At 42.1% G+C, this 12,991-nt stretch overlaps 1 protein-coding gene across 2 annotated transcripts in view; it reads left to right on the top strand.

Moving 5' to 3' along the window:
• Positions 1–12,991, top strand: part of si:ch211-191a24.3 (tensin-3) — a 37,823-nt gene that overhangs the window by 21,710 nt on the left and 3,122 nt on the right. The window contains exons 17-21 of one of the 2 annotated variants that reach the window (XM_026344987.1): positions 10,469–10,625; positions 11,341–11,786; positions 12,191–12,274; positions 12,428–12,559; positions 12,663–12,755. In XM_026344987.1, coding sequence (XP_026200772.1) covers positions 10,469–10,625; positions 11,341–11,786; positions 12,191–12,274; positions 12,428–12,559; positions 12,663–12,755 — 912 coding nt within the window. Of the gene's footprint in view, positions 1–10,468; positions 10,626–11,340; positions 11,787–12,190; positions 12,275–12,427; positions 12,560–12,659; positions 12,756–12,991 lie in introns of both variants that reach the window. The other variant, XM_026344986.1, reaches the window with a different exon arrangement.

Raw genomic sequence — 12,991 nt, 5'->3', positions numbered from 1 at the left:
AGAATGAACAAAGGACACAGAATATCTTTTGCTCGCAGACAAGAGTTTCCTGTTTCCCACGTTAAAAGCAGACGACAGTCTCAGAAGCAATTTGCTGTGTTGGGTTAGAGAAGTTAGATTTTCCATTTAAATAATTTTTACTTAATGTTTACCGTCATAAGCACAGTTTAACCCGAGACTGCAGTAATGTGGGGGAGAGATTACCGTGGGCAGCACCAGACAGCTGCAGAGCAACAACAGTGCTCTCAGTCATCGTTCCAGCAGAGTTCCCACTGTGTTATCAGGCTGATCACACTGGGAACACTGGGACTGTAGCACTACGTGCTGGCGTTTGTGTGGATTTCTGCAGCTATTTACAGAACTAGAGCATTCCAGTGAAGGGCTGATTTGGCAATTTGAAGTAAAACCTATTGAGGCGAAATTATTTTGATAGTTAATAAAAATAATAAACACAAAAACACAGGCTTAAAATAAAAATTGGGAAATAAATGTTTTTGACCATCTGATGAATGTAATTCCAGTATTTACCGTCCTTCTAGCTCTGTTTCTACCAACTGAGAGAAACATCAGACTTTTAGCTGCTTAGTGTCCATCTCTGTTCACCAGCTATCTGCTAACGTTGTCTTTGAGCTGTTTGGTAGCAGGCGGACACTAAAGTGGGATTATCAGAAATCTTAAATAAAAAATATGCGAAAATGAAGCAATACGATAAAATAGGTCAATGAAAGCTCAAGGATCAAGTTGTGGGTTTAAAACCAAAATAATGAGCTGAATTCAGCTAAAATGGTCATAGCACGTACTGTACGTAGAGCAGCTTTAAGATAATATGATTTTTTAGATTAAATCATTGTTCAACAGCTTGTTGAAGGTTCGTCCTCTGAAGCAGATATAATGCAGTTATATAAGAGATGGCTTTTGAAAAATCACAGATGCAAAATGTTGAAGGTTAGATTTGAGAAATAACTTATTGAAATGATTTCATTGTAGTTTTGACTCATTCAGAATCAACAGGAACAAAAAAATACCTAATATTACACGTTGAACACGAACATGTTCACCCAGGGCCGACGACGTTCCAGTATGTTTTTTCATTCTAGTGTTTTGCCCTTTTTTGTTGCATCAACCCAGTGATGAACTTTGCTGCTGCACTCTCTCTCTGCATTTGTGTTCTTTCGTTTCCTCGTGAAGTCCAGTTACATAATAACATTTCCTTTGTTTACTTGCAGCCGAATCAAAATAAACAGAAGATATATGCAGAAGCTCTCGGCCAGTTGAGGCAGGTTTCAGCCAAAAGGATGGAGATGTTGTTATAAGCTGAGCTCTAGAAAAGGCACGTGGCCTGCTCACAGCTAAAACAGCTCATGAAGCTTCTGTTTAAGCCAAACTGGAAGAAACAAATCATAACCCATCAGCCTGAGGAACTGAATGTGAACCAGCAACACAAAAAGATTATATCTGACTAGCAGTTCCTATGTTTGCTGGTCCACTGAATCTCTGGGTTCAAAGGTCAGGGGAAAGGACAGCAAAATCAGGGAAACCTCTCTGTCCCCCTGAGACAATCACAGTGGTTGACAGTGATAAATGGGAGAGAGTTAATGGATCTTAAAAGATTCAAGTGCCATTGTTGAACAGAGAGAGACGTTTTAAAGTCTCATTACCAACAACTGTGGTTAATGCTGAGACACAGAGTCTGTAATCCACTAAGAGCTGATAGACAGAAAACAAGAAAGAAAGAAAAGAAGCGATATCAAGGCAAAAAGAAAGAAACCACTGGTGTACTTAGCATCATGACGGCCAGCCTAGGAAAACAAGAAGCTTTCAAAGATTCCTATAATACCACGACTAAGTTAACAGTGACTGCATCCTGCTAACATTACACGTACCCTGAACACACGTCAGTTCATTCATAGTCAGCACATCATCACGATGAATGAAACGATGGATGAAAATAGTCCTAATAACTGTGCTACTTGGTCCTGGTCGAAGTTTCCAGGACAGCTTTGTGAAAGTATTGAGAAACAACATTGTTGCTTTGTACCTTTGATTTATTGGATTTGTTGTTAATAAGAAAAAGACTGAGTTATACCAGAGTTATACCAGAGTTATACCAACCCTATATCTGTAGGTCCTTCAATACAGTATGTTGGATTACACATCAATGTTGTGAACATGTGAAGTGCAACTATGTTGGATGTATGCTAACAGGAATGCTTCATCTATATTTAGCAGATTTCTCCTATAATGTTGAGTTTAAGCTAAGCAGAAACATGGTGTGGTGTGGAACACTTGCACACAGCACAGGGCCAAAATAAATAGTATAAGTATATTGAATAACATAATATCACAGTTAGCATCGAGCCTGTTTCCAGTCTTTATGCTAGGCTAAGCTAACCATGCGCTGGCTCCATCTTCATAAACTACTGTACACACACACGACACAGAACAACATCTAAGTCTAAGTCTTTTCCAGATGCTGTCAAATACCTGTTACCTGTCCTGTATTATTTAAATCAAGTGTTTTAGCTGATTAACGAGTGTCACAGATGGACGGAGCCGGCGTCCACTGCAGCTCATTTCCTGTGACACAGAGGTTATAAACGTGTCCTGCAGCACATGCTTCCACAGAAACTAAAGTAAAGCCGACACAATTCAATCAAGCAGCCTTACGGCGTAATTTATGATGTGCTAAGATTAGACACATGGCAGGAGACATGTCTGCATGCCTTTGTCTCTGTGTTGGAGGAGAGCAGATGGTGGGAGTGGACACACATGCCCTGACAGAGAGGCTATAGAAACCCCCAGATCAACACCTCCCCTGGTCCCCACCAACCACCATCACCTCCTCCACCTCCTCCTGCTCTCTGAGGTCCATAAAAGGCCACAAATGACCTCTGACCCCACTGGAATCCACTCTGATTGGGGGAAAGTGCTCGCAGTGTCCCAGCAGGAACAATGCTCAGTGGTCACTGGGAGGAAGAAGAGGGAGGGTATGCAGACAAGGATGGAGGGGAGGAGGGGGGAGACATTCTCTACCTCTCCTTTTTCCTTCCCTCCCTCCCTCTCCCTCTCTTTCTGTCCCTCTGTTCATACAAACCCGAGTTCCGCAGTGTCACAACGAGTCAGGAAGAAACAGGGAGCTTACTTTTCCATCTGGGGGGACGAAGGAATAGGGCATGGCAGCGAAACGATCCAGCCCCTAAAAAAAAAAAAACCTTCAGCGAGTCGAGTCGTGGTTGGTTTTCAAACAGTGAAAGAGAGAGAGGAGGAGACGTTTCATTCACGCTGGGAGGCAGCGCGTACCAGAAGGAGATACAGACTCTAGAGCAGGAAAGTGAAGGCGGGATCCTAAAATTTGGGGTAAACAGGAAACCGGCAAGTTCAGCATACTTCTGAGAGGGTCTCCATCATGACTGCATCTCTCGGTATGTACGTGCATGCAGAAGTTGGGATTGAAGTGTGTATAAACAGGCTACCACTCACCAAAAGCCCTGATTTCCATCTTTATCCTTCTAAGCAGTGCATGAACTTCAACACTTTTCTTTCTCTTGCCTTCTTCATACTTTTGTCTTTTCCCACCAGGAGTTTTCTGCTCATTCTTTTGTTTACACTGTGTTATCTCTACCTCTGTCCCTCCTGGGAATTTAAAGGAGGGTAACACTTCCCATCTCTCCTCCAGGCCTCTGGTATTTTGCAGGCAGCTTCTGGAATTTTTTGTATCGGATGCCTTTTGACTCCCTCTCCTAAAGCTCACCTCCCTTTCTCATCTTCTGCACAAAAAGACATTTTTGTGTCGATCTAATGTTCTGGAGAACACCTCCAGCGTCTCACACTGTGGACGGGTGAGGTGGTTTGTTCCACTGCTGTGTTCATGATCTCATCCTGTTAAAGGCTATTTTGGCATGGATCATAGAGGGCTGATGTATTCGTGGTTAACCGAGGGAGGCCGTTTCCCCCGTTTTTTCTGCACTACTGACCTGGATTGAACCAAAAAACTCTTTGAAGATTCTAGTTTTTGTTGGGGTGCTCAATGCTGTTGAGGTTTCCCACATCTGCCAGCGACGTCATGCACGATAAAACAAGTTAACTAGATTCAAACTGTTGCAGCAGCTTCATAGAAAAAGATCTTTGAAAGTCAGTTAAGTATTTTTCCACATTTGTTGAAAGCAGCAGTGCAAGAACTGACTTTGTGCTCTACAAATAAAAGTCCTCAGTATTTAAGTGTTAGCTTTGCCCTGCAGATGATGAAGGAACCAAACATAACAGCTGTAATAATTAATCTGTTAATCAGCTGAAACATGATCTTCAGCTGTTGCTAATTAATGAAGTTATTTATCAAACTCGGATCCCAGACACCTTCTAGTTCTGACTTCTCATCTCAGTTGTGAGGATTTGTTGCTTTTCTTTGTCTTCTTTAGATTTAGACACAAAAAAGCGTCAAGGAAATAACTATCCGACTAATCAGTAATTAATAATGAAGCTCTGAACAGAAATCATGAACCAAGTTATTGACGAATACTGTTCTGAGACGCTGTGCAGACGTTAAGTGTGAGAAACACTTAACTTTTACAGGGAGTGCAGGAAATTAGGGGCAAAGAGGCAAAAACTTCAGCCACAAGAATGGAAAATGTTGACAGCACAGAGGACAAAAGGCCAGCTGAGGGTGCAGAGACCAGAAAAAAAAGGAAATAAGGATTTTATTCTCCAGAGAATAAACTGTGTTCTGCATTGTGTCACAAGCTTCGTCTGTGTGAGACGTATCAGAGCATCAGTTGTTCTGAGCTTTGGTGACGTCATGTTGTCTGGAACATCTGACAACATATGTGAATCAAAGGGGAAGCAAAACACCTGCAGTACACATGCAAGTAAAAAGAGCAGCTTCCAATTAGGAAATACATTTTCATAAGTGCTAACTGGCATTAAATAAACCTACAACAGTTAACTGTAACGTCAACCGGTGCTGCCACACTGGACTCATACAACAGCATCCTGTCTTATCATAGAAGTGACCCCAATCTTTAATACAGCCTGAAGAAAAGGTCACGGTTTATGTGTCAGCTGAAGATTTGTTAGCTCATTTGCATCGGGACTGTGTAGTGTGACGAGACACAGACCCATGACTCATGAGCTCAAAGCAATAAGCCAGAAGAAGTATGTGGGATCCAGGCATCAGAAGACTTCGCCAGATGGAGAGAGGGGTGAACCGTGTGAGTTTGACATGTCACCACAGTTTGGCACCATCTCCTGCAGCTAAGTCTACTGTATACTGTGGATCAATGTGATTTGAATGAATGAAGTGATTATGATCTGCAGGTTACTGTAAACCTGTTGTTTCAGCATCATTTAAATGACCATGTTTCTATTTGAACAACTTGGAATAGAAATGCTGTCGCTGTTGAGAATAGATTTGGACCTTGATTAAAAGTAACTGGACTAAAATAAAAGAGTGGATGTTGAATCTGAGCCGTGTGACATGTTAAAACTATTGTCACGTATGGACAGACCATCAGGAGAATAAAAAAGATCACTTCTCCAGATGGGTAAAGAGGAATTTCACTTCACTTCACGTTTTGCAGTTCACACTTAATTGAAACCTTCGGTGCCAGTCAGTCCACTTGCTGTTTATAAAGCCATCAACTCATTATCAGAATACTTCAGACATCAATAAACACCTCAGTGATGGCAGGATTCAAGTTTGTTTGCTGTTGCCTTTCACCCTGTTTCTCCACTTGTTTGCACTCCACTTATTCTGGCTGTGCACTCGGCCCCTGCTCTGCCACTCCACGCAGTCGATAAAACAGTCAGTCCAAACCCCAGCAGAGGACAGAGGAGTCTGATTTACAGTTTTTGAGTTTGTCCTCTCTACAGACAGTTGCTCACACACGGGGGACTGGTGTTGATTGATTTTAAGGAGGAGGTAAAGTTAGACAACAGCACCAAGTGATACCAAGGAGAGTCCTCTTGGCCTCTTACAGCATTTTCAACAAGAGATTCGGTAAACAGTGAAAACGCTGCAGCTCTTCTATCTGAACATTCAACAGAAGTGCTTCGTAACGAAGTACATTTATTCAGGTTAATGCTATGGAGTATTATAATCATATATAGTAATATACTTTGCAGATTAACCAGTGAAGTTGACTAAATGATGATTTATCACATTTCATTGTTTCTATTTGAAAGATGCACTAAGTACAACCTGAAATATAGATTCTCAGACATTGTTTTTATCATATTTGTTTTGTTATTGCCTCTGTTTGTGAACAGAATAAATTTAATTAATCAGATAATGTGTTCATGACTTTAATTTAACAAGGTCAGAACATTTCAGATTTCTGCAGAAGCCTCATTTTTGTGGAACAAATCTGGATTTCACATTATTAACAAATCAGTTCAGTGGTATTTAAAATACGTGAGAATGACGTCCAGAGAAATCAGTTGTACTTTTGCACTCAAAGCACATTTTAGATCACGTAGAGCGTCGATCTGATTGAGGAAATTGAAGTGGTACTGCTGCTTATAGAGTTCTTTTTAGCAGCAGGTATTTGTACTTTTACTCGAGTATTTTCTTTGTAATTCACGCAGTTAATCATGTGTTGATGAGTGGCTCAGTTCATTGAGCAGATTGAATCAAACTAGCAGCTCATGAATTGGAAACGTAGCTTCACTCAGCTTCACTGTTCATTTTTTACTGAATAACTGTCTTTTATAAAACTTCATTTGGATCTTGGATCTTGTATAAAGTCTCAGCAGGTGTCTTCCTGCTCACTGTCATTGGTTCTTTCCGTTGCTCTTTTGGCCCCTCTTCCCTTCATCCCCCCTGAGAAGCTGCAGCCTGTGATCGTTGTGAACAGCTGTAACATGCCACAGACCCTCAGACCCTCAGAGCCTCAGAGCCTCAGTCTGTGAGTGTGTGTGTGAGTGGAGACAAAGTGCCGACACTCACATTCCTGAGGCGAGTCCCACTTCTGTCCTGTACTACTTTGTGTGCATCATTGTGCTTTTTGTGTGTGTGTAGGAGAAACTCTTCAGTTCACTGTGCTTAGTGAGTAAATGTTTGGATGCGTGAGTGGAAGAAAAAAAAAAAGACGCGGAGAAGTGATTCTTTGTCGGATAAAACACAGGAGCTCTGTAGCTGCTCTGAACATGTGACAGCTGGATGTTTTTCATCTTTCTGCATTTCTTGTTCTGTGTTTTTCTGCTCTCTGCCTGACAAACCATCCTACTTATGCAACAGCCAGCATGGTCTGATATAGGAAATATGAAGAGAGATATGAACTCCGGATAACTTCACTGTGGTTTTATTGATTGTCTGTACCAGGCATGGAGGCATGCACGCTCTCAGCCAGTCAGTCTCTTGATCAAAAATGTGTGCGTGTGTGTGTTAGGGGGTGTTTTTGTGGAGGTGCTGGCTGGTGGAGGTTGGCAGCGGTGCCCAAATTTCTTTTGCACGATTCGACCCAAACTGAAGAGGCTTTGTGCTCTCAGTGCTGCGTAAGTGGGGAGAAAACAACAGAGAGAAAAACACTGTGGAGGAAAACTCTGAAAGCTTTTCAAAGAATAAGTAAAATGTAACAGAATGAATGGTGAAGATCGTATTTGCATACTTTGCTGACATGGTTGTGTTTCTCTTCCTCACTCAGTTCAATCTGATAATGACTAATTGGCAGAATTACTCACTAATGCATAAAAAGAAAGGAGGAAAACTGTTTATACCACATATTAATCTATGAATTGAGACATTAAAGTAACAGTTGGTCATATACAGTTTGCAGTTCATCACATAACTGAGACTCTAAAACTCTGATCTGACGCCAAATTTATGTACAATTATTTTGCATTAATACACTCAGGTGCACACGATAAATCTAAGAAATGTAAACACATGCATTTTAGAAAGTTTATATTTTGAAAAGAAACTGGAATCTAAATAGGAAACGTGTGAAACACGTCATGGCATAACTTACAGTTTCACACTGGGTCCATAACGTTTCCTCTCTGTCTCTGTGTTTGTGCATCCTGCAGGAGTTCAGACATGTTGTTTGGGTGTAATAATGACGAGGAAAGCCTCACAGAGCAGCGTCTGAGCTGAGGTCAGGGGTCAGCTTGGGGTCAGATGGCGTTGCCACAGTTTTTGGCTGTTCTGTTATTAACTGGAGAAGCTGTGGAGCAGCAGATGTGACAAACCACAGTAAGAAGAAACAGCCGTGGGAAGAGAGACAAAACTTGGTCGCTTTCTCTGAATTGTCCCAAGAGAGAAGAACCGACAGCGACTGTGGGAATGTTTGAGGACTCCTGCAGTTTGTGTTTGTTTCCAGAAAACAACAACAGCAACCAGAGCCTTGGATTATCTCCGATTCTTGACCCATGTGTGATTACACTCAGTGTCAGTGATGAGAAGTTTAGGTCTGATTAGAAAAAGGCTACAACATAAGCTGCACTGGTCTCTTGACCTTTAACCTCTAAGAGTTCAGGTACTTTAAAGGTCCAGACCTGATTCTCCTGACATGAAGTTTAGCTCTAATGTGAAGTGATGAGGTTGAGAGTTTAGTGACGTAGGATTCAGAGTGTGGATGAAAGTCGAACGATGTTTCTAGACGTGTGAACTTTATCACCTGTGTTTTGTTGAAGACTAAGAACGATGGCAGCATTTAACCTTTGGCCATAAAGAAAATGTAGACTGAATGCACATTAGAGGGAACTGAAACATGCTAATTTAAAGGAAAGAAGATGCTCCATAGTGAAAGTAGTTATTGTTTTGTACTTTGTAACAGACAGTGGACATTTGGAACATAATGAAAGTGAGTTGTGCTGATTTAAATCCACACTGATACTGACACACTGCACAAAATACAAAAGTATTCTCCTGTGGGAAATTCATGTGACACCATTTCACCTCTTAATGAACGTGTACCATCTTCTACAGACACTGGAGTTTGGACTCTGATTTTACTTTGCAGATGAAGAAGGAACTAAAGCTGTCAAATAAATGTAAGGAGGTAAAACGTGCAGTAGTTTCCTCTGAACTGCGATGGAGCTTCACTTAGTACATCATATACTACTACATTTGTACTTGTGTGTGTGTGTGTGTGTGGTGCTGTTGCATCATGCACACACTCACATGGGATGATATAATATTATATTCTAACCCACTTGAGATGATGTTGCATGTCTAATATGACCACAAACAAAGTTGCTGGTTGACTCCAGACTCCTGCATCAGAGTGCTTGAATGGAGGAAAGCAGCGGAAGAGGGGAGGCGGTTGAGGGGGGGCGGCCGGCCGAACAAGGAGCTCTTTATGACGCCCGAGTCTTTTCCCTGTGACTCATCGTACTTCAGAGGCCGGTCTGTGGCCTGAGGGGGCCTGCCCTCGTGTTTGCTGAATGACACATTGTGTTGTCAGAATGTGAGGATGTGGTGTTTGAACGTTAGGGAGAGCGCTGCTCGGAGCAGTTTGAATCCACAGTGATCTAAACTTCATGATCTACAGGGATCTTATACACGTCCACGCTGTGTGTGAAACTTACCGACAGGAACTCAGTCCAGCTCCTGTTGCTCTGACAGGGAGGTGACCTAGCTTAGCATAAACTGTTAGCATGGCTCCGTCGCACCAACACATCTTAAACTCACTAATTACTAAGAAGTTTCAGTTTGTGGCTTTTCGCTGTTTTTCTCAGTTCCCGGTCCTGAAATGAAGCTTCGTTAGTCTCTGAAGTGTATTTAGATTTTAAATTAAAAATGTACAGCTTCAAATTAATATTAAGGGAATTTGAGTCTGAAATAAGATGAGACGTTGAATTCCAGTGTGTGAACAGTAACCAGGTGCCACTGGCTTAACTTAAATAAAGTTTATTTATGAAGCCTAAAAGCAGCCAGATACTTTAAACCTACAGTCACATTGTTCTCACGGTATCGGATTTATTAAAGGACTCTAAAGTAATCTAAACCATTAACGAGTGAACTTAAGGACAGACATTCCTCTGTTTCCATCCTTTAGGCTGACTGCAGGTTTGTATTTAATGAGAGTTAACATTTAAAAAAAAAAGAAAAAAGAATTATAGCTAGTTCTATGCCATTTGAAATAAAAAATAAGGATGACATTGGTCTAACAGGAAATACCTCTTTGATGCCTTTGTGATGAGACATTACTGCAGTATTATTAGACATGAATGATTCAGACTGGATCATGATGAAATAGGAAACTGTGGTGGTTAAAATTAGATCCTTTCTACTTTAGCAGTTTGTTGAGGGAGGTGTCACTAGGAATTAGTCATTAGGAATAATCTCAGTAAAATTAAATTAAAGACATTGTCAGTTGTTTCTGCTGCTGTTTAGTAAAACTGCAGTGAAGGAGGCACTTCTAATAGTTTCACAGTGTCATTGTAGGACTTTACATTACATCTGGTTAATGTTTGTACAGTATGATGACTGTTTCACTGTACAGGAAGACGACTGACTGTTTTCCTTTTTCAGATTCCAGGAGTTTCCTGGACAGTATGAACCACGCCGGCGGCTCCACAGAGGGAGAGTTGTTCAGATCAGACGTGTCGGCCACTCCCGCTTCCTGTCAGAGGATCTTTGGCTCCATGTGCTCGGTGTCATCAGGAAGCCCCCTCCCACACACAGACAGGTGCATAGGTGCTCATTAATTAGTCGTTGTGGAAATAGGTGCTTGTATAAATTTAATGTCCCACTTTAGACACAAATGGACGTAGAAGCACCCTTTCACATGCATTAGCATGTTGGCTATTGTGCCTGATCCTTCACTGTCAGTGAGAAGAACATTTGTACCAGTGGTGGGGCATTGGCAAGGTTTTCAAAAAGCACAGGCAGCTGTCGTTACACAAGTGTTCTGCACAGTCGTAGCTACTGAGCGGGCCGTGATGTCTCAGACAACCTCACTAAATGTCATGATAACAGTCACGAGTCCTCATTTTGAAACTAACTTTACAAAGTAGGCGACTTATAGATCATTAATGAGCTGTTATTTGAAATTAAGCTCGTATGTAGGATGGTTTGCAACTAGAGACTGAACAACAGCACTTTTTATTAAATGCTGTTGTTTTTTCCTACTATAATTCTATTCGTCTCACTCGGACGCCTGTTTCTTGTTATCTGGATTGTAGTGTACTGTTTCTCGCTCTTCACAAGACATGATGAAGACATGGAAAATAAGTAGCCACATTCTTGTGGGTTGTGTTTGTTATTCACACCGGGTGTAGAACTTTCATCACTCAGCCAAGCAGCAGTTCAATACAACACCTTAAAAAACATCTGCCTCAGAGATTCTCAGGCAGCCCGTGACTTATGTACAACGCTTTTTGGCCCATTTTCTTCCTCTGCAGCTCCACTCCTCCTCCTATGTGGCACGACCGGACTCCAAACTCCATGAACTCCCCGTATCCCCCCCAACCTTCACCCCCTCTCTCCCTCAACAGTCCCAATGCCCACAGCTCACCCAGGGGGGCCATGAAAGGCCTGGAAGGAGACGTGGGGGTCCGCAGGGAGGCTGACAGCACAGATTTAACCTTGTTGTTGTTGGGGAATGGTGGACTGGACCACAGCCTACTGGAGGCCATGGAGGGACTTGGGGGTCTGAACCTCAGGGGAGACGGAGGCCTCGCTCCACAGTTGCCTGAGAAGAGAAGAGGAGGAGAGCTCGACTCTCGCTCCCCCTCGCTAAGCGGGTTTTCCAGCCCTCACAGTGGTAGTAGTCTTAGCATCCCTTTTTCATCTCCCATGACCCCAGACCCCCTCAGAGGACTCAGCGGGGCCCCATCACCAGGAGCAGGTAAGTGTCCTCGTGAGTTCCCCTCACTGGGTATTGTGTTATTATCTACTTACTAAACCTTTCTGTAACTTTCAACATCATCCAGTCTGTTATCTGTGGGCTGCGGTGTCATGGATTTATTTTATTATTCAATCCTCATGATTTACAAGAACTTGTTTTATTAAAATCTCCACAATTCACCAACAAATCTGTGGTTAAAACTGAAACATGCCTGACTAGTTTCTCAGTGATTTTAATTATTTAGGATTTCTTTTTCCATTATCTAGTGTGCATGGCTACATACTGCACCAAATAGAGGTTTTGAAATTTAGGTGTACTGACCCTTTAAGTCTCTCACTTTATTTTTGTCTGTGCTCCTTTGTCATGTTTGGGGCTAACCTAGAGCTTTACTCCGTGTCTCGCAGACTTTGGCAGTAAGCACGACACTGTGAAGTTTGTTCAGGACACGTCCAAGTTCTGGTACAAGCCCGACATTTCCAGAGACCAAGGTAAATATTGGTCTTGGACCATGGAGCCTGACGGCCACTCGTGAGCAGATAATGCGCCCTTGTGCAAAGGTTTTTCCTCCATATACAGTCTGAACATGAGGATTCTAACTTTAGCTTATCTTTGTTTCCTGTCTGTGTTGACCTACTCAACAGCCATCGCGGTGTTAAAGGACAAAGAGCCGGGATCGTTCATTGTGAGGGACAGTCATTCATTTCGAGGGGCGTACGGATTGGCCATGAAGGTGGCAACGCCCCCTCCAACTGTGTTACAACAGAGTAAGAAAGGTGCGTTCAAAATGAAACAAGGTGCTGTGTTCTACCTCTACATTTATATTTTTATTTACCTATGTGAATATAGTGAAGTTTGGATTGTGTGTTTCTGCAGTAGGAGACATGTCCAATGAGCTGGTGAGACACTTCCTGATAGAGTGCACACAGAAAGGAGTTCGTCTTAAAGGCTGCCCCAATGAGCCGTACTTTGGTGAGATGAGTGTTGAAATGCTGATACTGGGTTTTTTTCATTTTATTTTGAAAGTTTCTAAATAGAAGAACAAGGCACTAAGGAGAAAACGTTTAATCACTGTCCTCAGAGCTTTGTACAGAAAAATACACTGTGGCACATTTGATTAAAACAGCCGTGACACTGGTTTGTCTCTGAGCCAAGTGGATAAAATGTACAACACACAAACACAAACTAACAAACTTTCTCAACATGCT

This window comes from Anabas testudineus, chromosome 4 (assembly GCF_900324465.2).
Source record: "Anabas testudineus chromosome 4, fAnaTes1.2, whole genome shotgun sequence".
NCBI classification, from domain to species: Eukaryota; Metazoa; Chordata; class Actinopteri; order Anabantiformes; family Anabantidae; genus Anabas; species Anabas testudineus.
The sequence above is the reverse complement of the archived record's forward strand: the minus strand, read 5'-3'. Positions and strand labels throughout refer to the sequence as shown.